This window comes from Vanessa atalanta, chromosome 25 (assembly GCF_905147765.1).
Source record: "Vanessa atalanta chromosome 25, ilVanAtal1.2, whole genome shotgun sequence".
NCBI lineage: Eukaryota > Metazoa > Arthropoda > Insecta > Lepidoptera > Nymphalidae > Vanessa > Vanessa atalanta.
This window is the reverse complement of record NC_061895.1, coordinates 1,909,890-1,937,053: the sequence shown is the minus strand read 5'-3', so window position 1 is coordinate 1,937,053 and position 27,164 is coordinate 1,909,890. Positions and strand designations below refer to the sequence as shown.

Here is a 27,164-nt window from a genome sequence, read left to right as displayed (position 1 = left end):
CTTAATATTTATAAGTTTACGTCAGTTCTCTTTGCCTTAGGATACCAGAGTAAAAACGTTTAAAGAGTCCGTATTATATTTCGTCTCGAATAGTGTTATTACTTGGTTAACTGGTAATTATTCTTAAGGTTTCATGTTGTGGATAAGTATTGGATAAAAATGTATAACACTCTTTAACAGTAAAAAAGTAAAAGTAGAGTAAGCCTGTTAATGTCCCACTGTTGGGCCTCCTTTCCCTTTGGAGAGGAGAAAGGAGCTCTCTACTCGACCACGCTCCACCAACCAAGATACACATGAAAGATTCTCATCCACCACGTACAGGTTTCCTCGCGATGTTTTCGTTCACACACTAAACAATAAAAAAAAAGTAAATCGATTAATCTTGATATAAAATCTTCAGATCGACAATATATAAAAATATAAATTCTCGTACAAAGTTATATTGGTTCTATTGTTAAAACTCTATAAATCGAGATGAAAGAATTTAATAGCGAAAGATTACACAGGAAATTCGGTTTGAATTTCCTGTGATTCCGTCTAATTCTATTTTATAGTGTAATGTAAGACATGATTTACATCATTAATAATAAACAGCTAGCTTTCATTTTCACAGTTAATGTTCAGATTCGTACAAAATATTGATGAATTGTTTATTTTGGTTGTTTATTTTCGTGGTCACCACCCATATAGATTAGCTCTCAAAAATCAATATCGAAATACTCATTATTCTAGAATGCTCATAAAAGCACTTTTGAATCGTCATGTTACAGTATTTTAATTGAATGTAAAGCTACCACCGATTCGAAACGTTCATGCTAAAACCTAAAAGCAATGCTATTAGAAGCATTTCCTTCTGTACAATATACATACATGTGTATATTTAATGTTGTCAAAAAGTATTAAATTTTTTTATGAAATCAATCAAGCCTTCAATTGGAACGATATATATATATATACATATATATATTGTTGAACGCAGACTGAGTGACGTGGCTTGGGAAGTGACGTCACCGGACAGACGACGTGGCATAAGAAAATATATGACACACGCGGCGAGGCAGCCATATTTAGTTGACATAAGAGATAGAATTGAATAGTCCTTAATGTTTTTGTCATTTTCTAGAATATAATTATAACTTAGTTAACTAATGAGTACTTGTGTATATTTTTCAATATTTTGATGAATGATAGATTATATCAGAAGTGGGATTGGGTTTATGCCCTATCCGACTCGCCTTCTGACATTTTCTTATATTTCTCACGCGTGGACGCTCATAGCCTTCATATATTTTTTGAATTTAACGTTTTTACATTTTTTCTTTAAAGGCGTGATGATTACTTTAATTTTTGATTACAGATTTTATGCTATATGGTTATACTAACGTTGTTAGTATTTTGTTAATAATGTCAGACCAAAAGCGTGAAAGACGTAGCCGAGAAAGAGGACGAAGTCGACATGGCCGGCATCGTGACAAGTCCTCTAGTAATGTTAGACGTCAGATGGATTTGATTCTTGAACGTCTAAATAAATTAGAAGGTAATAATGTGCAACAATCGCCAACGTCGGAAGCCGCGACTACACGGGTACCTTCGGACCTTGGCACACGGACGCCGCAGGTGACAAAGAATGTGGAAGGGGCAGGCGCTGGGTCTTCCTCGAGGACTCAATCTGTGAGTGGTATCACTGATGCAGAAATGACCACCACTGAGCGAATTGTAGATGAATTTCGTTGTATAAATACTTTGGTAAATCATTCATTTTATATTTCTAACTTTGATCCCAGTGTTCATGATATTGATGTTTGGTGCGGTGAGGCAGATCGCGCGATAGCTATTAACAAATGGAGTGATAATGAATGCCTCCCTCGTATAGGGAATTGTCTTAAAGGTGACGCTAGATTATGGCTTAATGAGTGGGTTACAACAGATCGTAGTTGGAGTAATTTTAAGAGAGAATTTAAGCCACTATGTCCAAAAAACCCGACGCTGCAAATATTTTATGTGATGTCATGAATACGGATTCAAATAATTATCCCACCTATGCAGATTATATACGTCGTTCGTTACTTCGTCTCCGAATCGTTCGGGGGTTAAGTGATGAATTAATGTCTACAATAATTATTCGTGGTGTCACAGATCCACAGATACGCACTGCAGCGACTAACGCGAAATTGATGCCTAATTATTTGGTAGAATTCTTTTCTATATATGTGAAACCTGATTTCTCTAAACGCTTCCGTGTCGCATAATAGAAATGATTTTGTTAAAATTAATAGTGGTAACACTATTAATAGAAAACGTCAATTTGGTGATGGTAGATGTTTTTCTTGTGGCCATGCAGGACATAGGCAGGCTTTTTGTAAAAAGAAAGCCAAAGTGGGTAGGTCAGGTCAACTAGGTTCTTCGTTTAATGTGAATAGTTCTAATTCAAAATCTGTTACGATAACTGAGCCCTGTTCTTTTTGCAAAAGTCTGGTCATAGCGTTGATACTTGTTTTGCTAAATTGAAGTCAGAAACAAGAAAGAGGGAAAATGTTAACTTCTGTAAGGAAAAAAAAGATACACGCGGTAATGATGTGGTAGTACCAGTAGACATTTTAATTGACAATGGTTCTACTATTTCTCTAATTTTCTTGTTTTTACTGAAACATTTGCATTGTGTTCGGAAACCATGTTTTCTTGTTTTAAGAGGTATAGGAGGACAAGAAATAGAAAACACTCAATATGTCACTTTACCGATTGAATTTGATGAAATTACTTTAGAGGTAGAATTATTCGTAGTTTCATCAGAACTTATGAACTGTCCTATAATTATTGACACTGATGTACTTAACCGTGCAGGAGTTATATACGTTCGTACGTGTGATCGTCAATATATAAAACATGTTTCCAATGAGGTGACTGATGTGTTTAAGATTGAGTCTCATAGAAATATACCCTTAAAAACCAAAGTTATTGATGATAATTTACAACATTTACACGAAGTTATTCGTAAGTTTTCAGGATATTTTATAACGGGAACTTCAACAGAAAAAAGGTATTATGTCAATCAGTAAATATTCGAACGTATCGCCTTTCTTAGGTAGAGGTAAGTGTCAGCGACTTTCTCAACATAAAGATTGCAAGAGAATTCATTTAGCCACGAAAAAAGACGGCACGCATCGTATGTGCATTGATTTTCGCGAGCAACTTTTACCTCCTCTGATTGTTGAACAGTGGATAATTTTTAACAAACTCCGTCACCCCGTCGAATCTGGTAAAGTCCTTTTCTATGATATTTTGAGTAACATGATTAAAGACAGGTTTACTACTAAATGTAAGTGTTGAAAATTTAAACTGATGTCCGATTTTCCATAACTTTATGAAAGCGTTCTTTCAATCAACAAGAAGTGTGTACAATAAGTTATGTCAGGAACAGCCGAGCATACAGAGGGATCTGTGGATCCATGATACCTTGACGAGGCGAGTGAACTGCTGAAGCCTATGCTGCATAATGTGAGAGTAAGTAAAAGACATGCTTCACGTCGTGCCTCTGTCTTATGTACCTGAGATATGCTTCACGTCGTGCCTCTATCTCGTACATTTGGGATAGCCTCACGTCGTGCTTCCTCCCTTATGTTTGGTTTTTGAGATATGCTTCACGTCGTGCCTCTATCTCGTACATTTGGGATAGCCTCATGTCGTGCTTCCTCCCTTATGTTTGGTTTTTGAGATATGCTTCACGTCGTGCCTCTATCTCGTACATTTGGGATAGCCTCACGTCGTGCTTCCTCCCTTATGTTTAGTTTGTGAGATATGCTTCACGTCGTGCCTCTATCTCGTACATTTGGGATAGCCTCACGTCGTGCTTCCTCCCTTATGTTTGGTTTTTGAGATATGCTTCACGTCGTGCCTCTATCTCGTACATTTGGGATAGCCTCACGTCGTGCTTCCTCCCTTATGTCACAAACTATGAGATATGCTTCACGTTGTGCCTCTATCTCACTTGTTAATAGCTTCATAGCGTAATTTATCTTCTAAGATGTTTTATGTTTTTTTTGGTAGGTGCAGACTCATCAAATGATGAGGCCATTCGAGACCAAGTTGCTGGAACTGAAGATGTTCAACCTAATACCTCGTCAGAAGCGGGGCCTAGCAGAGAAGTACAGACACATTCAACAAAAGAGAACGAGGACGTTCTCATGTCAGGAGAGGCCGTGTTGAACGCAGACTGAGTGACGTGGCTTGGGAAGTGACGTCACCGGACAGACGACGTGGCATAAGAAAATATATGACACACGCGGCGAGGCAGCCATATTTAGTTGACATAAGAGATAGAATTGAATAGTCCTTAATGTTTTTGTCATTTTCTAGAATATAATTATAACTTAGTTAACTAATGAGTACTTGTGTATATTTTTCAATATTTTGATGAATGATAGATTATAATATATATATATATCGGAGCGTGGTTGTTGATTTGGATAATTAATGAATCGAGTAGTTGGCAATAATGTTTGATGGCTGATTTACTTTTAAGAGCGGGTCACCCCAAATGGAGTTGTAAGTGTCATGGCAACGGGAGTCGTTATGTTTTGACAGGCGATTCGAATGCGATGGTTGCTTGCAAACCCATTTACTCTTAATCGAGATGAATTATTGTAATCCTTTGATATTATTGTGGTGTACGATTATTGAATCAATTAATACAGTAATTAGACGATATTAAATACGTTTTATTTTGTGAATATCTCCGTTGCACGCCCACATAGTCTTCCAAATGTCGGATCAATCCCCGAACCCAACTGTTCGGCATATATACTAACGGCCGTTTTCAATAAACTATCTATCCCTTGTTTCAGTAACTAAAGATAACCAAATCTATCCTTCTGCCTTTACTTTGTTTTCAATTACCTATCGACGGTTAGCATTTCCTATCGAAACTAGCTATCTGTCATCGGGAGGACAGATAGCTTACTAGAGATAGGAACGATTATACGATTCGTGCTTACCTACGTTTCTATATACGTTTGAAGTTACTCTCGGATAGACGAAGCTATCTCTAGTAACGTCAATCGCTTATCCGTCGAATTCGGCCGATCGACTTGAAATTTTTAAATATAATTGCTCTAATTTCTATTAATGATGGAATATTTTAGCAGTGATATGGAATTATTACAAATTATTAATGATTGTGATACGGACAGTGACAGTGATTCCAATATTGTGCGATCACAAAAGAAGTATAAGCCACGAATAATTACTCAATCTCTCAATTACTCAATCGGAACAAAGATATAATGAAGCTCATATAAAAACCAGGAATACAATAGAGAGGTAATGTTAACTAAATAATATCAGAGCTTAAGAAAGGTTGTTGAATATCATATGTACATATGTAATATTCATTTAGGTAACTTTGCAGATGCATTGGTGTTTGGAAGAGAAGATTCCCTATTCTAGCATTAAAATGCCGACTCAAAATTCAAAATTTGCAAGCAGTTATTATAGCTACTGCTGTGCTACATAATATTGCGAGGAAAATGAGTTTACAAGAATTAGAACCAGAAATATCAATTGCAATTATACCAGAAGAAAATAATTTTGTTATTGATATCCATTTACCATCAGAATTTTCTTCTTCACGACAATCACTAATTAATTATTATACACATAAATATTAAATTTATTAGCGTTTTATTTATTTTTTTAATTATTTAGGAATTTTACACTTATCAACAATGAAAGTCCTTCTTTTAAACGGTAAAACTATTTATTTAAATCATTTTTTAATTTTAAATTTTCTATTTTTGCGTTCTCTAACTCCACCTTAAGCTTAGCAATTACGATTTCTTTTTCCTCTAGTTCTAATTCAACTTTTTTCTTTTTAACTATTAGATATTCAGCTAAAGCATTATCTCTATTAATGCGTGCCTTACATTTTTCTTCTTCTAGTTTGAGTTTTCGCTTTGCTGTAAAAAATAAATAAAAATATTAATGATGGCCAACCAATATTTTTATCCGTACCATTAGAGATACATTCGTAAGGTTAGGCAAGAGAAGTGTAACAACCAATTTTTAAAAATGAATCACGTATGGCTAGTAAATTTTACGAGACCCCAGAGGCAAACACCCCTATATTTGAGGCAAATTTATTGGAAGAAAGTATCAGTAACAACTTAATACTAGTAATGTAACCACCAATTACCTACAGAACCACTTCCACTAGCCCTATTTAAAAAAAAGTTTTTGATTTTTGGGGGAGATGTCTCAAGAATCTGTGTTTCTTTAAGCACCTCCTCCTGAGTCACACCACCACCACAAACACCATCACCATCATTATTTAAAGGTAGAACAACATCAACATCTTCTTCGACCAAAGATAAATTTAAATTATTGGTATTGGTAGCATCTCCACCAAACTCCACAGAGAAACCTTGACATGTATTGCCCAAAAGTGAAGCTACTTTGTCTAAGACTTCATCTGGTGGAAAATAATCCTTGCCACCTCCAGTCTGTAATAAGGAGATTTTATTATAAATAAGCACTTAATTTAAAATAAATCTAAGTTCTATTTGATAATACATCATTCCAATGAGTATCCTGATATGTATGTAGAAGTAGTATAATATCAATGAAATATAACATCATTAACCTTATTACAGCTACTTTTCATAGTTGCGCAGCGTTTGCGAGCCGATTTCTTGAGATTTTCCCACTTCAAACGCAACTGCGAAGGAGTTCGTGGAAAACTTGTGACTGAAGAATTGTACTGATTTGTCAAATCTTGCCACGCTTGCTCCTTGAGTTTATTGTTTGTCGCATTGGTTGCCTTACAATTAATAATTTTACTAGCAGCCACAAGCTGCACTAAAATCATCGTCTGATCTCTGGTCATAGGTGCTGCCTTTGTTGACTAAAAAAGTTGGTTGGTATATCAATGATGTGATGAGATGAATGCAATGCAAAAATGTACTATTAAACATCAATATATTTCGTATATACTTACATGAGCCATTTTGTATCACTTATAAAAAAGCAAACATAAATTAATAACCGAAAACCAAAATTTAAACTTCAAACTGAAAAGACGTTTCGTTTTGTTATTGACATTACCGTGACTTTGTCAAAAAGAATGGAAAATCAAACAAAACAAATACCTATTTATATATTGATATCTTTTTTTTTATTCAAATTAATTTATTAATCAATTTTATATATGTATTGAATTAAAAACAAATAAATGAAAAAAAAAGTTTTGAGCGTGACATTGTTTCGTGGTTATCGTAAAACGAAACGTTCGAAGAAGCTAAGATAGGTGAGAGGGAAAAGTAATCTATCGTTGGTCGAAGATAGATGACACTTATCCTTGATTGTGAAACGCATATTAACGATAGATAAGTTCTAACTGTCAATCGGGGATAGCGATCTATCTGTAATCTTAGATAGGTTATTGAAAACGGACGTAAGAAAACAACCCTCGCTATTACGTATAATACACGAACATTGAACAAGTTATATGGAGACCTTTGGCCGATTGACAAAAACAAACGAAATATTTAAATTTTTCAAATTATTCGTGGAATTGCATATTATTGGGATTCGATATAAGATTATATAGATGATAAAAAAGCGTGGAGCTAATACTTGTTGACTTCCAGGCAGGATATATTACATATATATATATCAGTGTATTTAACTAACATGACTGTATTTTAAATGTTTAAAAAGAGTAACAACTGAGTTTTTTGCCGGTTGTTCTCAGTTGAATTTACATTCCCAATCGGTGGTAGCTAAATATAGTTTATTAAATGACGATTTAAAAGTGCTCGTAAAAGCCTACTTCAATAAAGAATATTTTGATTTTGATTTATACTATTTATACTGCCAAATTTAGCTGAATATTTTTAATGAAAAATTATGTTGTCAGTCTGTTTGTCTGTTCTTTCACTCCCAAACCACTGAACCGATTTGATGATATTTACAAGCTTGAATTCCAAAGAAGCTCCTTTTTATGCTTGATGACTAACTAAGGCATATAAAACGCAAACGAAAGTACGGGAGACAACTAGTGGAAAATATATTAACAATACCTCTGAATCGTAAATAAATGCTTAAGAACGACCAATTAAAAAAACTATTTTTATTACAACAATTTGTGGTAAACAATGTTTTTAATATAAATTTTGTTGGTAATTTAGATAAATTAACAATGGTTAATGTTATTGGATGCACATAATAGAGATTAATGTAGCAAATTATAGATAGTCTGATTTATACTATTTATACTGCCAAATTTAGCTGAATATTTTTAATGAAAAATTATGTTGTCAGTCTGTTTGTCTGTTCTTTCACTCCCAAACCACTGAACCGATTTGATGATATTTACAAGCTTGAATTCCAAAGAAGCTCCTTTTTATGCTTGATGACTAACTAAGGCATAAAACGCAAACGAAAGTACGGGAGACAACTAGTGGAAAATATATTAACAATACCTCTGAATCGTAAATAAATGCTTAAGAACGACCAATTAAAAAAACTATTTTTATTACAACAATTTGTGGTAAACAATGTTTTTAATATAAATTTTGTTGGTAATTTAGATAAATTAACAATGGTTAATGTTATTGGATGCACATAATAGAGATTAATGTAGCAAATTATAGATAGTCTGATAGTGAATGTTTCGTAAAAAAAAAATCAGAAACGTAAACAAGTAAGATCATCTATCTTGTTAATTTGTTAATTTAAAGTGAGATTTCTTCAGAATCGTTGATCCAGTAGTAGATTCTTGTCAATCAAAAACTAAATATAATACTTATATATTTACTTGATGACTCAATGGTTACAAAACGTAAAACTGAATTAATGTGCTTTATTTGTGTTCAGATTTTATCTCGTAGGAAAATATCGTGCGGAAACCTGCACGTAGTGAATGAGAATCACCGTAAACCGGGGCATCTGCCGTGAGGGCTCCACAAGAGATGGGCTCCCACCAATTATAATGTAAAATATATGTTTAGATATCTACAGTCAAACTATAAAAATATTACTAATAACTGTTTTCCAAGTTACTGATACAAAAAGTATACATATTTTTGACAAAATCTAACTGAAAATGTTCAAATTAATTTGTAAAATAATATTTAGGGGAATCCAGACCTTTGTGACATATACTGACTTTACAGATAGAGTAACCTCCAAACCTTCTCCTCAAAAGGGAGAGGGGGTATATTTGTATTTAGCTACCTTTGTCTACGGCTTGCATTTGAGGCATGTATATTTATGTGTCTATAAACATGATTACTTCAGTTCGCCAGATTGGTTAACATTTACGATTATGGCCGTCCATGCGGTCGTTGCGTGAATTTATATTGCCTATAACATTTTTCTATAAATTTCTAATGCAACAAGCAGTATTGAAATCATAGGGGTACTTTTTTATGTTATTGGGGGCAAACGAGCAGGAGGCTCACCTGATGGAAAGTGATTACCACCGCCCATGGACATCTGCAACACCAGGGGGGTTGCAGGTGCGTTGCCGGCCTTTAACTTGCTGAGAAGAGCTTAATCAACCAAACTAACCTTTTTATTTGTTATTTTGATTTTACTATTACATCGTTAAAATTTTTATTTAGAATTTATACTTTATACTCTATAAATTTAGTCACAAAAAAGATTAATTAAATCGAAATATTAAAAAGCATAAAATCCTATTGAGTCAGTGGGTCGTAACAGGTGCGCTGGCGCATCGCCCGCTAGTGATGTATAATGATTGAATATCGTGATCGCGTACATTAATTAGTGTATTGTATTAAATCTCTCATAATCTATTTTACTATTAACAGTTTGTTAATAGTTTTATTAATAAATTTATGTTTAATATTCATATTAAATTTCATCTATTCTGAAGTAGCGAGCAATATTGTTTATAATAAATTTGTATTATTTTATTTATTAATATGTAAAATAATTACGATGATCAGACCTGACTGACCTCCCGACTGATTTTGACCACACTGTCTATTCTCAAGGAGAACTAATTTACTGTGCAGGGCATACTAAAGTGCCAAATTCTGTGCGAATACGTGATACACGATCTCTATTCCCTGACTTTCATGATACTTATATGATAGGAAATCACGTCTAGGCGCAATTAAGCGGGAATATCTCAACAAAAATCTCAACGGGGATTTAAGCAAAGACATTAGAATATTCAGCCTTATAAACTAGCCCCTTTGAATTAAAATTCACGCATAAATAAACATACTAAGTGTCCCACGCGTGGTTTTTATATTCATATTTTGTATTTTTCTGTATTGGTAGCTCGTCAATACCTTCCAATCTAAACAATGAAAATCATTTAACAAACAGAGGAGAGAATAGGCGTTGAATTGTTTTGTCTTCGCTATTTATACAGGCATACATTTCTAGTGTTACAGTTCAAGGATGTTATTTTAAAATCAAGAGCATTGTATAGATCTTCGTATATATATTACAATATAGAGTAAAGTATTAAAGTACAGATGAAAGCGGCCATCAGTAAACTCCTACATAAATAAAACATTCTTCGTTTTATTTAAACCACTTCGTCTAAGCTTCGTCGTCTTTGTAAATACGTCAATCAAACTTTTATAAAATATTAAAACAAGTTTATGATAAGATTTTATTTAATAAATACGTTTTAATACTTTGATTTAATGAGAACCGTCACGTTAGTTTACATTTTATGTTTTTGCCAACCTTATAAATTATTTTTTTTGCACAAATGTTGCCAACCTTTAAAATTAACCATTACATGTTATTTTAAAGCTCTAATTTAAATAAGATAGCTCGATGATGATAAATTATAATACTACAAATACTTTGTATTGAAAAAATGAAGACTTCCTCACAAAAATTAACTAAATAAAACTAAGAATACCGATATTAATTATTTAAGAACTCTTGTAGTTTATAATAGTATATTTGTTTTTGCATCCTTAACATATTATCATGTACATATATGTAGACTGCTAGGAAGCCAGTTCATTGTAATCTTATTTGAGAGTAGGTATAAACTGTATCTTTACTGTAACATAATTCATATTCTTATTAATAACATGAGACCATTTTTATTATCTTAAATATTATTATCAGTATTGCTGACTGTCGTGTCTGTATTATTGGTATTAAAACGATGGTAGTGTTAGATCGTTGCCTGAATTAACAATTTCTTCGTTTAATATAACTGTCATTTGATTCAAAAAAAAATCCAAACAATTTTCGGGAAAAAAAAGATCTGAAATTAAATTATTTGAATTTTATCCATTCTTTATCAAAACAAATTAAACGTAAACCAAACTATAAACATTGTATTATGTAAACATTATCTGTAATATTTTATAATACGTTACATATGTGTATTTTATGTCTGCAACGTATCACAAAAAGCCTTGCTTCGGGTATGTTGTGAAGTTCGAGGAGACAATATCGTCCTTCGACAAGGTCGCCCCGACCTCGTTAACAAGGCCTGCCCTGAATCCCTGACACGTCTACTACAGCCCTGAACTTCCCGGTGACCTCTGCCGAGGCGTCCCAGAGACCGAGGTCAGGCAGAAGGTTGGAACAAGGACGGATGACGGAGAATAAGCGGCCTTCGGGTCAAGGCTTTTTGACGTAGACCGTATTTTATTTGTGCTATAAAGCTACAAGGTCTGTTATAGGGTTGAAAGGTTACATAGTCAATAAACAATCTCTGATGCAAACAAACAAACAAACAAAACAATAACTCATAGGTTGTTAACTATATTTAATAAAAAGCACAATTCCTTCAAAATAAAATTGTTCTTATCACGTCGAAATTTCGAAGCGAAAACATACTACAAACATAATTTTATAATCTGTCAAAAGACAAAAACAATTGTACCTGAGTGCAAATTTTATAAAAAAAAAAGTAAATACCGCTGCAATGTATTTGCGTTGATTGAAATACACAACGTGTTCACGCGCTATTGATAAAGAAACTCATTCATTACCGCATGCTTGGTTGAGAAATAAAACAATGTACTGAAAAATTAGCTAATTTAAAATTAAAGACAAGCGACAAAATGTGAACGAATAGCCGTGTCAGCTTTTAACTTTTTATTTTAAGTTCCAATTTTTTTTAGTGGCAACTGTAATTATTATTTATGTTTGCTTTACAATTCTATCCATTCGTTGACTACCTGCATACTGCCGCAGTGTTAACTCCAACTGGTTTCAGCCCTAATTATTGAGACTACGATTAGTGCTTCGTAGCAACGTTGGGCATGTGCCCCTCTGGCAAGATTTGAATTTCGCTTCTTGCCACTTAATGCTTACTTTTTTATTTTTCCTATATAATATTAGTTTAAAAATAAAACAAAAGAACGAATTTGTTCCATGACATGCTTATTATATTAAGTACAACTTTATTTTATTTGTTAATTGTGTACCAAGCACCAGAATCGGTAAGTCTGCACAATGAGCTCCCCTGACGGTAGCGTCCATAGCAGCCACTTAGCCAGCCTCAAAATTCAGCTCTGCTTCAAAGTCATAAATGTATGTTAATCTTTGTCAAGGTGCTTATATGGTATAGTTCATGTATTTAACTTTTTTTGTATTTGCTACAATTTCTATATTATGTCACAGAAGACGATTTCTCGTCCGCATTCCAATTTCTCTTTGAAAAATATAATTTCGTTATTGCACTTCTTAACGTCTGTTCACATTTTACGTCTGACATGACAAATTATCCTTGTATATGTGTGGCCGAATTTTTGTTTGTTAATTAAGCAGCCATTATTTTCTATTTTTTTATTTATCTGATGACATATGTATCTAGTTTTGAGCTATCTTCTATCTTTCTCTAAGTATATGAAATATTCTTAATACTTGCTGTCATCTAAAAACAACAAAATAATCGGATATTTATTAAAATTCTTAACAATAATTATAAGAAACTCTTTCAGAAAGAAAATATTGCAATGATTTAAAAAAAGATCCGTATACTTTTATAATTATTCATCACTACATTCTAACAACGTGCATAGGCTGCTGAAATGCTAAAAATTAATCACCCGTCGACAGCTATGACAGCTGACAATTCTATTTGACAAGTGGCGAAAGGTCGGCCATTTTGTATTTCCTTTTGTTCTTCATCATTTGGTTCTTTGACAAGTGGATAATTAACTGAAGTGTGTCTAATGATTGTTACTTTTAAAAAAAAGTATACACTTTTTTTTTAAATATATTTTCATAATAACAATTTGTGAGCCGATGTTTCTAAAATTATAATTGATAAATGCTTAACAAATCATGTTTAAAACAGACATCGTGATGAAAGTATTAAAATATTGTATCAAAATGACACAAGTAATGTGTCTAACCCACTGCGTTATATTTAGAGTATCTATTTTTTAATTTAAGGCGTTATTAAAAACCTACCAATTTGAATTAAATTTATTCATTGGGTTTATTTACTTCATCGATAAATTTTAATGCGCAATAAAAAGGTCGAAAAAGCAATTCAACATATTATTTAAAAAAAAAGTGTTGAGAAAATCGTAGACCGAAAACTTTAATACATAAACTTAAATTGTTTGTCTACGAATCTATTTTAGTAGACAATCGTCTAAAGCTATCAGATTACAAGCATAATTACGGAAAAAGGATTCTGTTTATATATTTATTAACTTCGCGTGAAATATCTCTCCTTAAAACTTTTTTTAATCTTTGAATAATTGCCATCTTCGGAAAAAACAGTTATTATTATATACATTTTATAAATATTTAATATATTTATTAGTAGTAGTATAGTATTTATTACTTATAACAAAAATGCATTCAATAAAACGTCAATAGCTTGCGAGTCATATTTAAAACGCCTACATTTATTTTAAGCCGAGAATAATTCATAATCCACCAAATACCTAATCCCTAATCTCTATGATTTAATAAAATAAGAAATATTTTATCAAGAATTTCCAAGTATATTTTAATTTTGTCAATTTTATCTAGATATTTTTAAATCGATTTAAACTTACCGCGTTATTGTATGCACAACACAAAACACTAAAATTTAGTCTATCCGCTACACTACGACTAACTACGCGGTAAGAGTTGTAAGTCTACACGTCTTCTGGTAATATAGGTCTGAAATACTCTATCCCACGTGTCGGTGTTTGCTGAGGAAACTCGCCACTCTATAAATATAGCTTGGATCGCTTTGAAATTCGATGTTAACACACACTTTATGGGGTCGCTGAATTTCATACACAAGAACAAACATAGATATTACATATCCACATTTGTAAGATCCATATGTTTCCTAACAATAATATTTTATTAATCTTTGATGTTACAAATGGTAGTAAAATTAATGTATACGGTAAATTTCATATTTAAATCATATTATATCCGCGTAGTTCGCCATTATTAGTATAAGGCTGACTTCTGTATTGTAATCTGTGTGGCTTGGCGATGCAATGTGACTTTTTATTAACGGTTTAACAATAAGATTTTATATAAGAAATATAATCAGCCATAGCGTCACTAGCTTAAGATATTTATTTTTATTTGGTAGGGTTTTCTCTAAGCCTTTTTGGTAGGTAACACTCTCTAATAAGATCTTCTACCGCCAAACCAAGCAATATTTAGCAATATTGTTATCCTGTTTAAATGGTGAGTTAACCAATTTAATAGGCACAAGAGATAACATCTTAGCACCCTATAATAGCTGTGAAGACCACTTACAATCAGGTGGCCCACATGCTCGTCCACCTAACTATATTATTAAAAAAATCTTAATTGAATTGGTGTCGTAGTGTAACCAAATAAGTTTATTGTGGGTTTTTTGACAAAAAGGAAATATTTACCAAAATTATGAAGCAGAAGACTTTGGATGCGCTAATCTCATCAAAATCATTTTCAACCTCCAAAAGTAACACTGAACAACGACACGATACATAACATCTGAGTTCCCAAGTTTGGTGGCCGAATTTGCGATGTGAAGGATACTTCATTTCTCAGTGTCAATGTCTTCAGGCGGATGTGACCACTTAGCGTCAGATGGCACATTTATCGATATGCCTACATATTTTAATAAAACAGGATCTAGGAATTTACTTGAACAGCTTGAATATTTTTGCTTCGGGTTGTTCCTTTTTTGACAAATGATACGGATACTAAATCATGTTACGATCCAATTTGATGCGGGTTATTATAAGACAGAGCAACTAGTATAAATTTGAAGTTTTTTAAATGTTATTATTTGAATAAGTATATGTCGGTAGAGGGGATCGACCTAAATAAATAATAAACAAACTAAAATGTCATTGCTTTTAAGTGTAAATATCTTATGCATCATTTTAATTGCTAAAATTGCAAACGGCAAATCCAATCTCTTATTCTCGGTATCACGTAAATATTAGTGTTGCATTAATCCCGAGATTGATGGCGTATCAAAGTGATGTAAACGAGGCTGAGTACACAAACACCGATAGTACATTTAGTTTGAGTGGGAAGATATTGCAAAAGAATTTGATTAGAGCATTTGTCTTACTAAAAATAGCTTTTCTCTTTAAGACAAGAAGGCGTAAGTGAACAAAATCTATAACCCACCACACTGTTTCTAAGCGGATTTATATTGGCACATCCGAAAAGACCGGAAAGCGTTCAATAGGAGAACTAACGGCTTTTCGTGCTTTAAGCAAACTCCCGAAGTACTGGTCTGATGAATTTTGGACAGACAACGCAAATATTTTTTTTGTTTATCTGAATATTTGAATCTATGCACAAAGGATTTGATGTCCATCTAGTCTACCTAGATGTAATGAATACCGCTCTAAAGAAACTATAATTTCACCATTAGCATTTTGCAATACAAATAAAATCTTAGGTTGAGACAATATATTTTTTTGTATAAAATAAAAACTCATGATTAATTCCTTCCTTGTAAAGTGAAAAGTAATCTCCACTTCTAACGCCTAATATTGTTTTTTCGACACAAAAACTTATTTTTCTTTTTTTTTCTTTATTTTACGTTACAGCTACAAGAGCGCTACAAATTTAAATTCAACGTCTTTTATAAACAGTACATTTACAGTACTTATAATCAAAATTACCGCCGCCTCTGAAAACAAATACACCGGAAAAGTGAAATATAACGAATTACTAAAATTTAAGTAAGCGCCTAAATTATTTGTTCCTGTACTAATTTTATACCTGACTGTATCGTTTCAATTGTTAATTACGAGTTCGTTGCGTAATTCCATAATGCTTAGCTTAAGAAAATAAAACAAAGAAAAACATTAAAAATACAAGTTATAAAATCTTTAGTTTCTGAGTTTACAAGCAATCATCGCTTTTATTGCGTAGTATAAATTAAAAACTAGACTCAATTCTATTCGAATCCTCAATGTTTTATCGAAGAGTTTTATGTTTATAATAAAACTCATGAACATGCATAAACAAATTGCGCTGCGCTTGCAAGTAAAGCTCCCAATAAGTATGATTTTTTTTTTTACTTTATCATAGTATTGCAGTCAATGTACACTAAGCGGTACTTAATTATACACCTTAACCTTCTTCGTGAATCATTCCGTCTATTGGTGAAAAATGAACTTAGACCGCACTTAGACCGACATACATACAAACAAACATTGCCGGGACACTTTTTGTTATGTAATGATCATTTTTATAGTATTATACCTATATGGTATTAAGGTATATATGGTTCTAATATATACATATGTAATTTATTTTCAAAGTTTAATAGTTTATTTTTTATTTGTATTAAAATAAATTAAAAGTAAATGGATGTCATAGTAAAATATTTTATGTTAAAATGATTCGATGTAATGCAAAACAGCAACAGGATGATGGCACTAAATTATAAAACTATTACGTGACCATCTGGTGCGTTATTTTAAATATAATTCTAGTCCAATATTTAGTCGGCGTAGACGGTAAATATTTGTAATGTTGTAATCGAAATCAATGAAACTTTAGTAATATTTTCAATGCTTAAACGCCCATATATTGTTATTTGAAATTCATCGGGTCAATTAAATTTTTCTGTAATTAATTTCTTAAAGCCCAGCCCAGAAAACTATACTTAAACCGCTATCGCATCGCTAATCGCATTCATAAGAGCGAGTGCAACTATGACCACACACACATTATGTCTCCGAGCAGTTGGTTATTATCCGTTAATAATTAACCGTGGCTGAAACTGTTCAAGAGGATATTCTTAACCATTGACCAAAACGGGCAGACTTTCACAATACCTACCACTTGATAGTAAAGCTTTTTGCTAGATTGTCTGGGTAGGTACCACCCACTCATCAACTTTTCTACCGCTAAACAGCAATAATCAGTATTTTCTTGTTCTGATTTAAAGGGAGAGTGAGCCAGTGTAAATTAGACACAAGGAACATCTTAGCTCATGTGAGATAAGGAATGGTTAATATTTCTTACAGCACCAATGGTGTGGTGATGACCACATACCATCAGATAATCCTTTTTCCCGACAGCCTAATAATATCATAAAAAAAATGAAAATACCGCATTGATTTAGTTATTATTATTCAAATTATTTCTTGGTATCGTTTTCAAAATCTTAAACCTCAGTAATCAAACGACTCGAGCTGTAAAAAAAATCGGAATTGAGATTCAACGGAGAATTGCATCCTCACCACAGTTCGATGCGGTCACTTAAAGGTTCTGATGGTCAAGAACTAATAAATCTTAAACAATTAGTACGTTCCCGAAAACTATATTTACATGAAATATGATTGTACTCGCGTTTGTATTCGTGTCATAATTCATGTCCCTTCTGAACGGATCCGAGCTGTGCCAAGTAAAACAATTTATCCTTTACTTTGTACGTCTGTATTTACATACCCAATGCGCTTAATCACTGCTATCTTAAATATACTCCGGTCTATTGAAATAAGTGATTTTGTAATGAAGACAAAGTTTTGAAACAAACAGAGCGAACTAATCGAAAACATCAAAACTATAAGAAATATAATATAAACAAAGAACTAAACAGTCAAATTATCCATAACTAAAAACTTATTGGTAAGTTTTGACTATCGTTGAATTTCCTTTTCATGTCGTATAAAAATCGATCAAACAAAAAATACAATTTACTTTTCTAAAGCCAAAATTTTACTTGTAAGAATATTTTGACTTTGTTTTATTTCGTATTTCGTGTAACTGATATTTTTGTATTTTTTGTTTATTTTCCGCCAAATATTATATCTGTTTACTGTTAATTTTCACCAGCACATTTCCAAAACATTTTTTCAGTATGCAAGTTCAAAGTTAGTAGTTTAAAAGTTATATTTAATTTAGTATATTACTCATCTACAACCTTCGCTTGCAAAATTGGATATTATTGATCAGCCATGAAGATGGATGAATGGTTGTACATAAACATTTTTATCGTCATTATTAATATCGATCCACCATTAAACAATCATCGAAGCCAATAATCAAAAGCTTCAATATCAGGGCTCGAGAACTTTACTATATTACTAGCTGAACCTGTGGCTTTACCCGCGCGAAATGGTGTGGTTTGTGGACACATGGCAGATTTTTATCCAAGGTTTTCTCGAGATGTTTTTCTTCACCAAAAGTACTTACGAGTATTATAAGCAGAATGTGACTATCCAAAAATAATCCATACTTCTGTACTAATATTATAAATGTGAAAGTAACTCTGTCTGTCTGTCTGTCGCTCTTTCACTACCAATCCAATGAACCGAATTTGATGAAATTTGGTATGAAGCATATTTGTACTCCAAGGAAAGACTTTTTTTTCCCTAACATATGTCAACCAACCCCTAAAACGCGAGCAACTAGTTACTCAATATGAGCACACATAAAAAAATTGCAGAAACTTATTTAAAAATATAATGAGGTATAAAAGTAGTTAGGTCATTATTACACAAATAGCCTGTCCGGCGGATAATTCGTGTTTTATTTCTTCATGCTTCTTTCATTTTATAATAGATTATTAATTTATCAAAAGATACAAACACGAATCCAAATTCAATAGAAACACAAAGTCTAAATTATTATTTCTAGATCTCTTAAATATAACATAGCTTTCGAAATCGTTATTCGAAACAGCTGTTCCGAAACGGCGACCCAAGAATTCGTGACGTTACAGAATGTAACGAATCAAGTAAAAATATCGCGTTCCGTGAAGAATATCGTATCGTTAATTAATATCTTGGATGGCTCATTCTTATTTATAGAATAATATCTCGTCGTAGTAACGTGACACGACCGCGATGACAGATTTAAGTTTAATAGTCCACTGTATTATATTTGAATAGATTATTTGTATACGAAGTAACTATATCAGTTATAACACATATAATAATCAATCCGACAGTGGAATTGTCGGTCTTTGATGATCTCGATGTGAATAATGAAGTATTTTTGTCATAAAAGACGTGGACTGAGAATCACGAGTTCAAATATTCAAATATGGGAATGCTAACGTACCTAGTTTTCGCGGAGTTTGCACGTGCTCTTGAAATGATATATGATTTCCATTTTATAATTTATTTCATGCTCAGAAATATAGGAAAACATAACGAAGCAAACCTGCATGTGTCATATAAAATTGCAGTCACATGATCTCTATGAACACGCGCTAAAACGGCGGAATAAAATCTTTACTCTTAACAAATGTTTGTGACATTTGGGCAGTGGACGTTGTAAAAATAAAATTTGAATTACTTACTTAGTGGTAGGGATTTGTACAAAACCCATCTGGGTATGTACTACCCACTAATCATATATTTTACCACCAAACAACAATTCTTAGTATTGTTGTGTTCTGGTTTGAGGGGTTAGTATAACTACAGACATAAGAGACATATTTATTTAGTTCTCAAAGTTGAAGTATTGAAGATATATGGAATGGGTAAAATTTCTTACGGCACTCATACTATTGCCTTTGGTATAGAGACATGGTAGAGAGAATGTTATAAAAAAAAATAGAAATCAGTAAACCTCACTGGTATAGTTTTGCCTGTTTGGTATGAGTTTTTGTTTATTTCTCCAAAAAAACTATAGATATCTCAGAAGATCAAGTCAAGTCTATAATATTAGCGACTAATAAATAAACACACATTTCTAAAAAGATATAATGTTCTTTTGTAATCTGATCGTGATTCTTAGAAAAACTGGAACAATATTTTTAAAATATAATAAATCCTCAGACGTTTTACACTTAGTTTATCTTTGTTATTATAATATATTTAAATAAAAGATACGAAAAACAAACAAGGGAACCGCCCAAAAGTCACTCAATATAATAATTGTAATAAAATCGCCCAGACTCATACAAGAATAAGTTGACAAAACAGAACAGGGAACCGCCCAAAAAACACTCAATATAATAATTGTAATCAAGAACTTTGTATCCTCCATTACATCCACATTCACGTTCAAGGAAGAGATCTTATTGGATCACTTAAAGCGTATCCAATAAATGTCACTCTGCGTTATTTAATGCTTTCGCATTTAATAGAGCGTTGTGACTGGTCGCGGTGTGTTAATATACCTTTTGTTTAGTTATAATAATCGTTACTAGCGATAAGGCCGCAATTTGTGATCCGATTGTAAATGTCACGACAAAAGGAGAATAACTATTGAAAATGCATTGAGTGGTATTTAATTGTATTAAGTGCTTTTGTTAATGTTTATTGCTGTGTACGATTGAGAATATTTGCATTAGATAATTGTTTTCGGTGATTGAGGACAATGGTGACAATAACCTACCTTTAGGACCTTTCTCTGTCTCTTTATTTCTCTCTCTATATTTAGTACGATTTTATATATATTTTATGATATCGGTAGGCGGACGAGCAAATGGGTCACCTGATGGTAAGTGGTTACCACCGCCCATAGACAATGGCGTTGTAAGAAATATTAACCAATGCGCCATCAACGTTGGAAACTAAGATGTTACGTCCCTTGTGCCTGTAGTTACACTGGCTCACTCACCCTTCCAACCGGAACACAACAATACTGAGTACTGCTGTTTGGCGGTAGAATATCTGATAAGTGAGTGGTACCTACCCAGACGGGCTTGCACAAAGCCCTACCACCAAGTAAATATTACTATTATATTATTACTATTATTACTTATTATATTACATTATTTAAACTATCTTTTGTAATATCATAAAAACTTTATTCCTTGTTATTTGATTATTTTAAAACGTTGCTAATTTATTAAAACGTGTCGGTTATTTAATACGTCATATAATATAGCAAAAGATACTTCGTTTCAATCGGGTGAACCTCGACACATATCTTTTTTCAACGAGCAGGAGGCTCACGTGATGGAAAGTGATTACCACCGCACATGGACATCTGCAACACCCAGGTGCTTGTAGGTGCCTTGCCGGCCTTTAAGGAATGAAATAACTTTGTCCCATTTGCTGTTTAAACATTTGGACCTTGGAGTAATATGGCAATTGGAGTATGGAGGATCGAGTAATACCCCTAAAGTATGTCATCATATATATATATATATATATATATATATATATATGTTTGCCTTATAATATCAACCTCTAGTAATTCAATGATTTTTTAATTATCGTTAGTTATCTATCTTTCGTCCACTCCACTTCAATGACACCGTTTGTACTAGTTTTATACGTCTGTATTAGGTTAAGATGTAGATTCGGCAATTATTATAATTATGCATTTAGTCGTCCACTCCGAATTAACATAACGCCAGTACTAAATTCCATCAAATATTGTTGCTTAATTGTATATTTTCTAGAGACGAGTTATTTACGGGTGTATCTGTCCGGCTGTTTATTAATTAGCGCTGGAAATGGGACGTCGAGCTCCAGTGGGTTGCACCCGGGAAGCGGTTTCCCGGAAAATTCTTAATGGCGAGAAAGTTCCTGTGCTATATATTTAGGTTAAGATTAATAATAATAAATGGAATTTTATTCGTTTGAGATTACATTTTAATTTATCAATCAAACTAGCTACCCGCCCCGGCTTCGCACGGGTTCATGGCTGATATTGAATATACTACAGAATGTCTTTATAATCAACGTAAACAGCTTTTTTAGTTAGTACAGAGTCATACCGATCTATATTAAATGCACAATGTGTTTATGTTACTGAATTGGATAAGGATTAATAGGCAAAAAAAAAATTGTTTTCGACATTATATTAGAAACCTCCTAATGAAAATTATCAGTGTTTCTCTACAATAATATGCATTTATTATACATATAAACCTTTCCCTTGAATCACTCTATCTATTAAAAAAACCGCATCAAAATCCTTTGCGTAGTTTTAAAGATCTAAGCTGCAATTTAAGCTGCATTTTAAAATTATTAAGCTTATTCTAGAATGATTCAAATCTTTGCCCCTTTACTGAAAACAAAAACTAATTCTGCAAAACTAATCTATACATACAATGATTTATTTTTGTATAAGTCAATAACGTGAAAAGTACTGAATTATGAGACTATAACCAATCGACTTAAAATATTTCTTACATGACTATAAGCTCTTAATTATTATAGTCTTTCTTTTATTTAATGACAAGCGAAGCAAGATAGTAACAGCTAGTTAACCGTGTAAGCAAATATTCTTAAATACTAAACAAAATATTACAATATTATATTATTCAACCTCTATTATAGCTAGTTAAGTGTTCCTACATATTAAATTGCTACTTATAAAACTCCCAGGCCCATTGCTGAAGATTCACGAAGAGTTTCTACATTCTCATACTTTTCAAATGTAATCAGAGAATTATTACTCTGAAATAAAACTAGTTTTTAACGGATTATACGCGTATATTAATTATTTTAACATTTTAACATCCCGACGTTTCGAGCACTTTGCAGTGTTCGTGGTCTGCCCGTGACCGTTAAATCCGTTAAAAACTAGTTTTATTTCAATGTGTAATAATCGCGAAAATCTAAGACAAATTATTACTCTGTTATTTATAAAATCACTGTTATATTTACAGGTTCAACTTAATTCCCAAGGTTGGTGAACTGGTGATGAATCTAATGGGTAATATTTGTTACTATGCCAATGTCTTTGAACAACAGTACCTGACTATCAGGACACCGTCCGCCTAACAATTATAAATAGTATAGACTAATATTATAAAGAGGTAAATTTGTTCGTTTATATGTAGGGGGTAATCTCCGAGTTCAATGTTTTTTTTTCATTGGTGATGGTGATGTAGGGGTATTGTATGGACCACCTTATTCCTGATGGTAAGTGGTCACCACCGCCCATAGATATTAGGAATATAAGTCTCTTACACTGGCTCACTCTTAATTCTTCAAATCAGTTCAAAAATGCTCAGTTCCTCAAATTGGGGTCAGCAGCAGGTGATTCCTACTTGGACAAACATGTACCGTGTCCTGTAGTATCAAAGCATTACCACAAAATTTAATGTTAAATGTATTACAACTTATAGAATAAGTAACAAACAGTGCTTGGATATAGGACTACCTAATTAGTCCAAATGTCCAATGAGACCAAAACGTAAAACACAAACGGATATATCAGTGGCGAGAGTAGCCATTTCGGGAATTATCGGGAGATATAATGTTGTCTTAGATTTTCGCGATTATTACACATTGAAATAAAACTAGTTTTTAACGGATTTAATCGCGTATATTAATTATATATTATATATATATATTATAGAAATATTATTTATTAATAAATAATATTTCTTTTTAATTCGAACAGACAAATGTCACCTTAGTCTGCCCGTGACCACGAACGCTGCAAAGTGCTCGAAACGTCGGGATGTTAAAATAATTAATATACGCGATTAAATCCGTTAAAAACTAGTTTTATTTCAATTATCGGGAGAGTATCGGAAAAAATCGGAAGGTCCCATTTGCCTATTATAAAAACGAACATGGACTGACACAGACAGTGCAATCTCAATAAACTCATTGAGGGGTTTTGATAAAGAAAGCAACTAAAATCTAAAATGTCAAGACATTTCACTCTCACGGAAGAACCAAGAGCGGCTAGAGCAAAATTTAGTAAGAAAAAGGGAGCATTTTTTATAACAATGCCGCTTGGCTTTTCTCGGCAATAAAGCAGTTTCAAACGCATGTGCCGAAATTTATCACACTTTCCTTGCTGAGTTTTTTTTTTACTTTTATGAGGGCCCTCCTCGAAAAAGTATTTTGGAATAAAAGTATCTTCTGTGGCCCTCCGGGCTCATGATCGCATTGCCTTCATGAGCATAGATACGCCACTGGGATGTATCGTAAAAAAAAATATAACATTTTTATCTAAATTAATTTAATTTCTTTGTGACTGAAAAATATAAGTACCTATAGATTTAGATTTTCTTATTTCGTTTAATTTTAAGATTTATTTACATTTACTACGTGTTGCTAAAACGTATATACTTATGTTGATTTGAAAGAAACAAGCGATAATTCATATTGGTATGTATAATATTATGAAGGTCTTAATGTTAATAATTGTTATGTAAATAAAATGTACTATATAGTATTCTGGCGCAGATATACTGAAAACTGATATAACTGATAACTATTAATTATAATTATATTTTTATTTATATGTATAATCATTAATCAGGCTTACCACGCTTCGCTTATTCAATTGTAAATATTCAATATTTGATATAATCTAATAGCCAATAGAGAGAAAAGATTGTGCACTAATTTTATCTTGTATTGAGCATTTTGCTTTATTTTTTTTTAAGTAATATCACTTACAAAAGTTTTAGTCAACGACCAAATTGATCAATTGCCAGGAGATTGGATTTAGTGCCATTTTAATGTTAATCTCTCCTTATTTAATTGAACAAATCGCTCCAATTAACATTATTCAATCCTATTTGAATTATAAATTACAAATAAATTTCCTATTAATCTTTCGAATCATGTATCGCAAAGCTTAGAAACTTTGGCAAGCCGTTATCATTTCGCCTGCCTTGACTACCGCTGACTAAGAATCGAATAACGTACCCACATCCGAAATTAAAATATGCACCAGGATTACAGATTAAAAATAATTTTCAACCTACGTGTGGAAATCACGAGCGTTTCGTACCTACTTTTATAATAACAGATTCCAAGCTAACCCGAAAATAGAAGGATTTCACTACCGATTACATCACGTGTTGACATTCTCGACACCGGTTGGGCCTAAACTATATTTACTTTATATATATTTAATCGTAACTTGTATGAAATCTAGCTGTTCTGCCAAACCAAATTTAATGTTTTCTGCGTAATAATCTCTGCCTGAACACACACACGAACTATTTGTCATGGAGATTGGTCGTTTCTAAGAAACACTAGCGATAAAGCACTTTGCTAAAACCACCGCTATTCGTGTGATATTACAGAATATCATAATTTATATTAACTTGCCAATAAAACACTCACACGACGTATATTTGATACACATATTATTGAAATTTTAAATTGTATACATATCACTTACTTCCAATTTAAAAAAGTTTCCGGTAAAGATGGCGGGAACTCGAGATAGCGCGGAAAGTTTGAACGTTCGGATACGCAATGCAGATTATCTAATAAACTTTTTTATAAAAAAGGAAACAAAATAATTTATATCTTTAATAAACAGCTGGTGTTTTTATCACGAGTGTTTACCCAGCCAGAGAACATACGTGACTAAGCCAGTTTCACGTGCCTTAAAGTAAATTTTAGGTGGCTGGGTGAAAACGTGTGTGATGTATTTTGGAACACGTAAATCTTGCAATCATTTTCCACTTGCATCGAATTATAATACGATGAACTCGGGAAATAATTACATAAACGACACTTATATATGAGTTCCTTAATGAAGTGCTTCGCTAAATTCATAACCGACATCTTTTCTTTTGTTATAAAGATCTATATTTATAAGAATATTTCAAGTGATATTGTTGATAAATTTGTTGTCACTTACGCATAATGTTTAAGGGATATAGAAAAGACAAACGAATACAAATGGGTTACAAAATAACTAAAGTCATCACATTACGTTTAAAAATTACAGACTATTAAAACAAAATTATTTCAAGTAATTTTGAGAAACTAATACAATTAAAAACGTTTTTAATTATAACAAGAATGTCATTTGACGCTTCGCATTAAACTGGATATTTTAGAATATGTATCACGAATTGTTTAAGTGGTCCAAGCTTATGATTAAAATAGAAGATCATATAATTGAGATGTTTGCCAAGATACGAACCGCAACCTGTCGGTTAGGATTGCACCTTTTTACCCACTTAATCATATTGCGTTTTCTCGATATTTTACAGATCAGAAAATAATTTAAAGAAATATTGTTAACGGAAATCCGGGATCCTTAGTACTACTACTAGTAATACTAGCATTACAAATCAGTTTTAATCATATTTTTTTCACTTGGTGGTATGGCTTCGTACAAGGCCGCCAACAGCATAATTAGTATAGTTGTGTTTCGGTTTGAAGATTGAGTGAGCCAGTGTAACTACAGGCACAAATGATTAACATCTTAGTTCCCAAGGTTGATTGTGTATTGGTATTATAAAGATTACTTAATTTTTCTCAGAGTACCAATGTCTATGGGTAGCAGTGACCACTTTCCATCTGGTAGTAAAAAACAATAAATCCTTGAAAAAAACCATTATAAAAAAATCGTATTTAACTCAGATATTAATTACCTATAGCAATTCTATTAACAGATTCGCTGATAGTAAGCACTTACCTTGATACCACAAAACACCACAAGAATTCTCCATACTAAATGAGTGATGTTTTACTATGTTTTACGATACTACGTCAACAGCTGATGTGAACGTCTCTGAAGGTAGGGTTATATTGGCCATATGTTTGTCTGTTTTAATGCCACTCTTCGTCGACGGCGTCGTACGTCTTTCGACGTAATGTAATCTCTGCGTTAAAAGACCTTAAAATTTCTAAAGGGAGGTAATAAAAGGCCCATTCGTAAAACAAACATTTATTATCATAAACGAATTCCCATGATGGCATAATATTACAAGTCGTTATAAAAAAAAAATTTAACTCAACTAAAAATCAATTTGAAAAAAAAGGTTCATAATAACTATTCTTTATTTAAGTAGGCATTAGTAGAATTCAAGTAGTAAGTGGGTATTC

General features: G+C 32.5%; 2 protein-coding genes across 3 annotated transcripts in view; both read right to left on the bottom strand.

Moving 5' to 3' along the window:
* LOC125073646 (filamin-A) overlaps positions 1 to 25,610 on the bottom strand; it is a 94,538-nt gene extending 68,928 nt beyond the window's left edge. The window contains exon 1 of one of the 2 annotated variants that reach the window (XM_047684546.1): positions 25,501 to 25,610. The gene's annotated coding sequence lies outside the window, so the exon portion shown is untranslated. Of the gene's footprint in view, positions 1 to 14,024; positions 14,127 to 25,500 lie in introns of those variants that run through there. The other variant, XM_047684547.1, reaches the window with a different exon arrangement.
* On the bottom strand, positions 5,773 to 7,038 carry LOC125073647 (the record flags this gene model as incomplete). The annotated part of the gene is made up of 4 exons (XM_047684548.1): positions 6,989 to 7,038; positions 6,635 to 6,895; positions 6,188 to 6,494; positions 5,773 to 5,951 (listed from the first exon to the last, which is right to left on the bottom strand). Coding segments are annotated over exons 1-4 (756 nt in total), but the record flags the coding sequence as incomplete, so codon positions are not given.
* Positions 25,611 to 27,164: the final 1,554 nt, after the last annotated feature.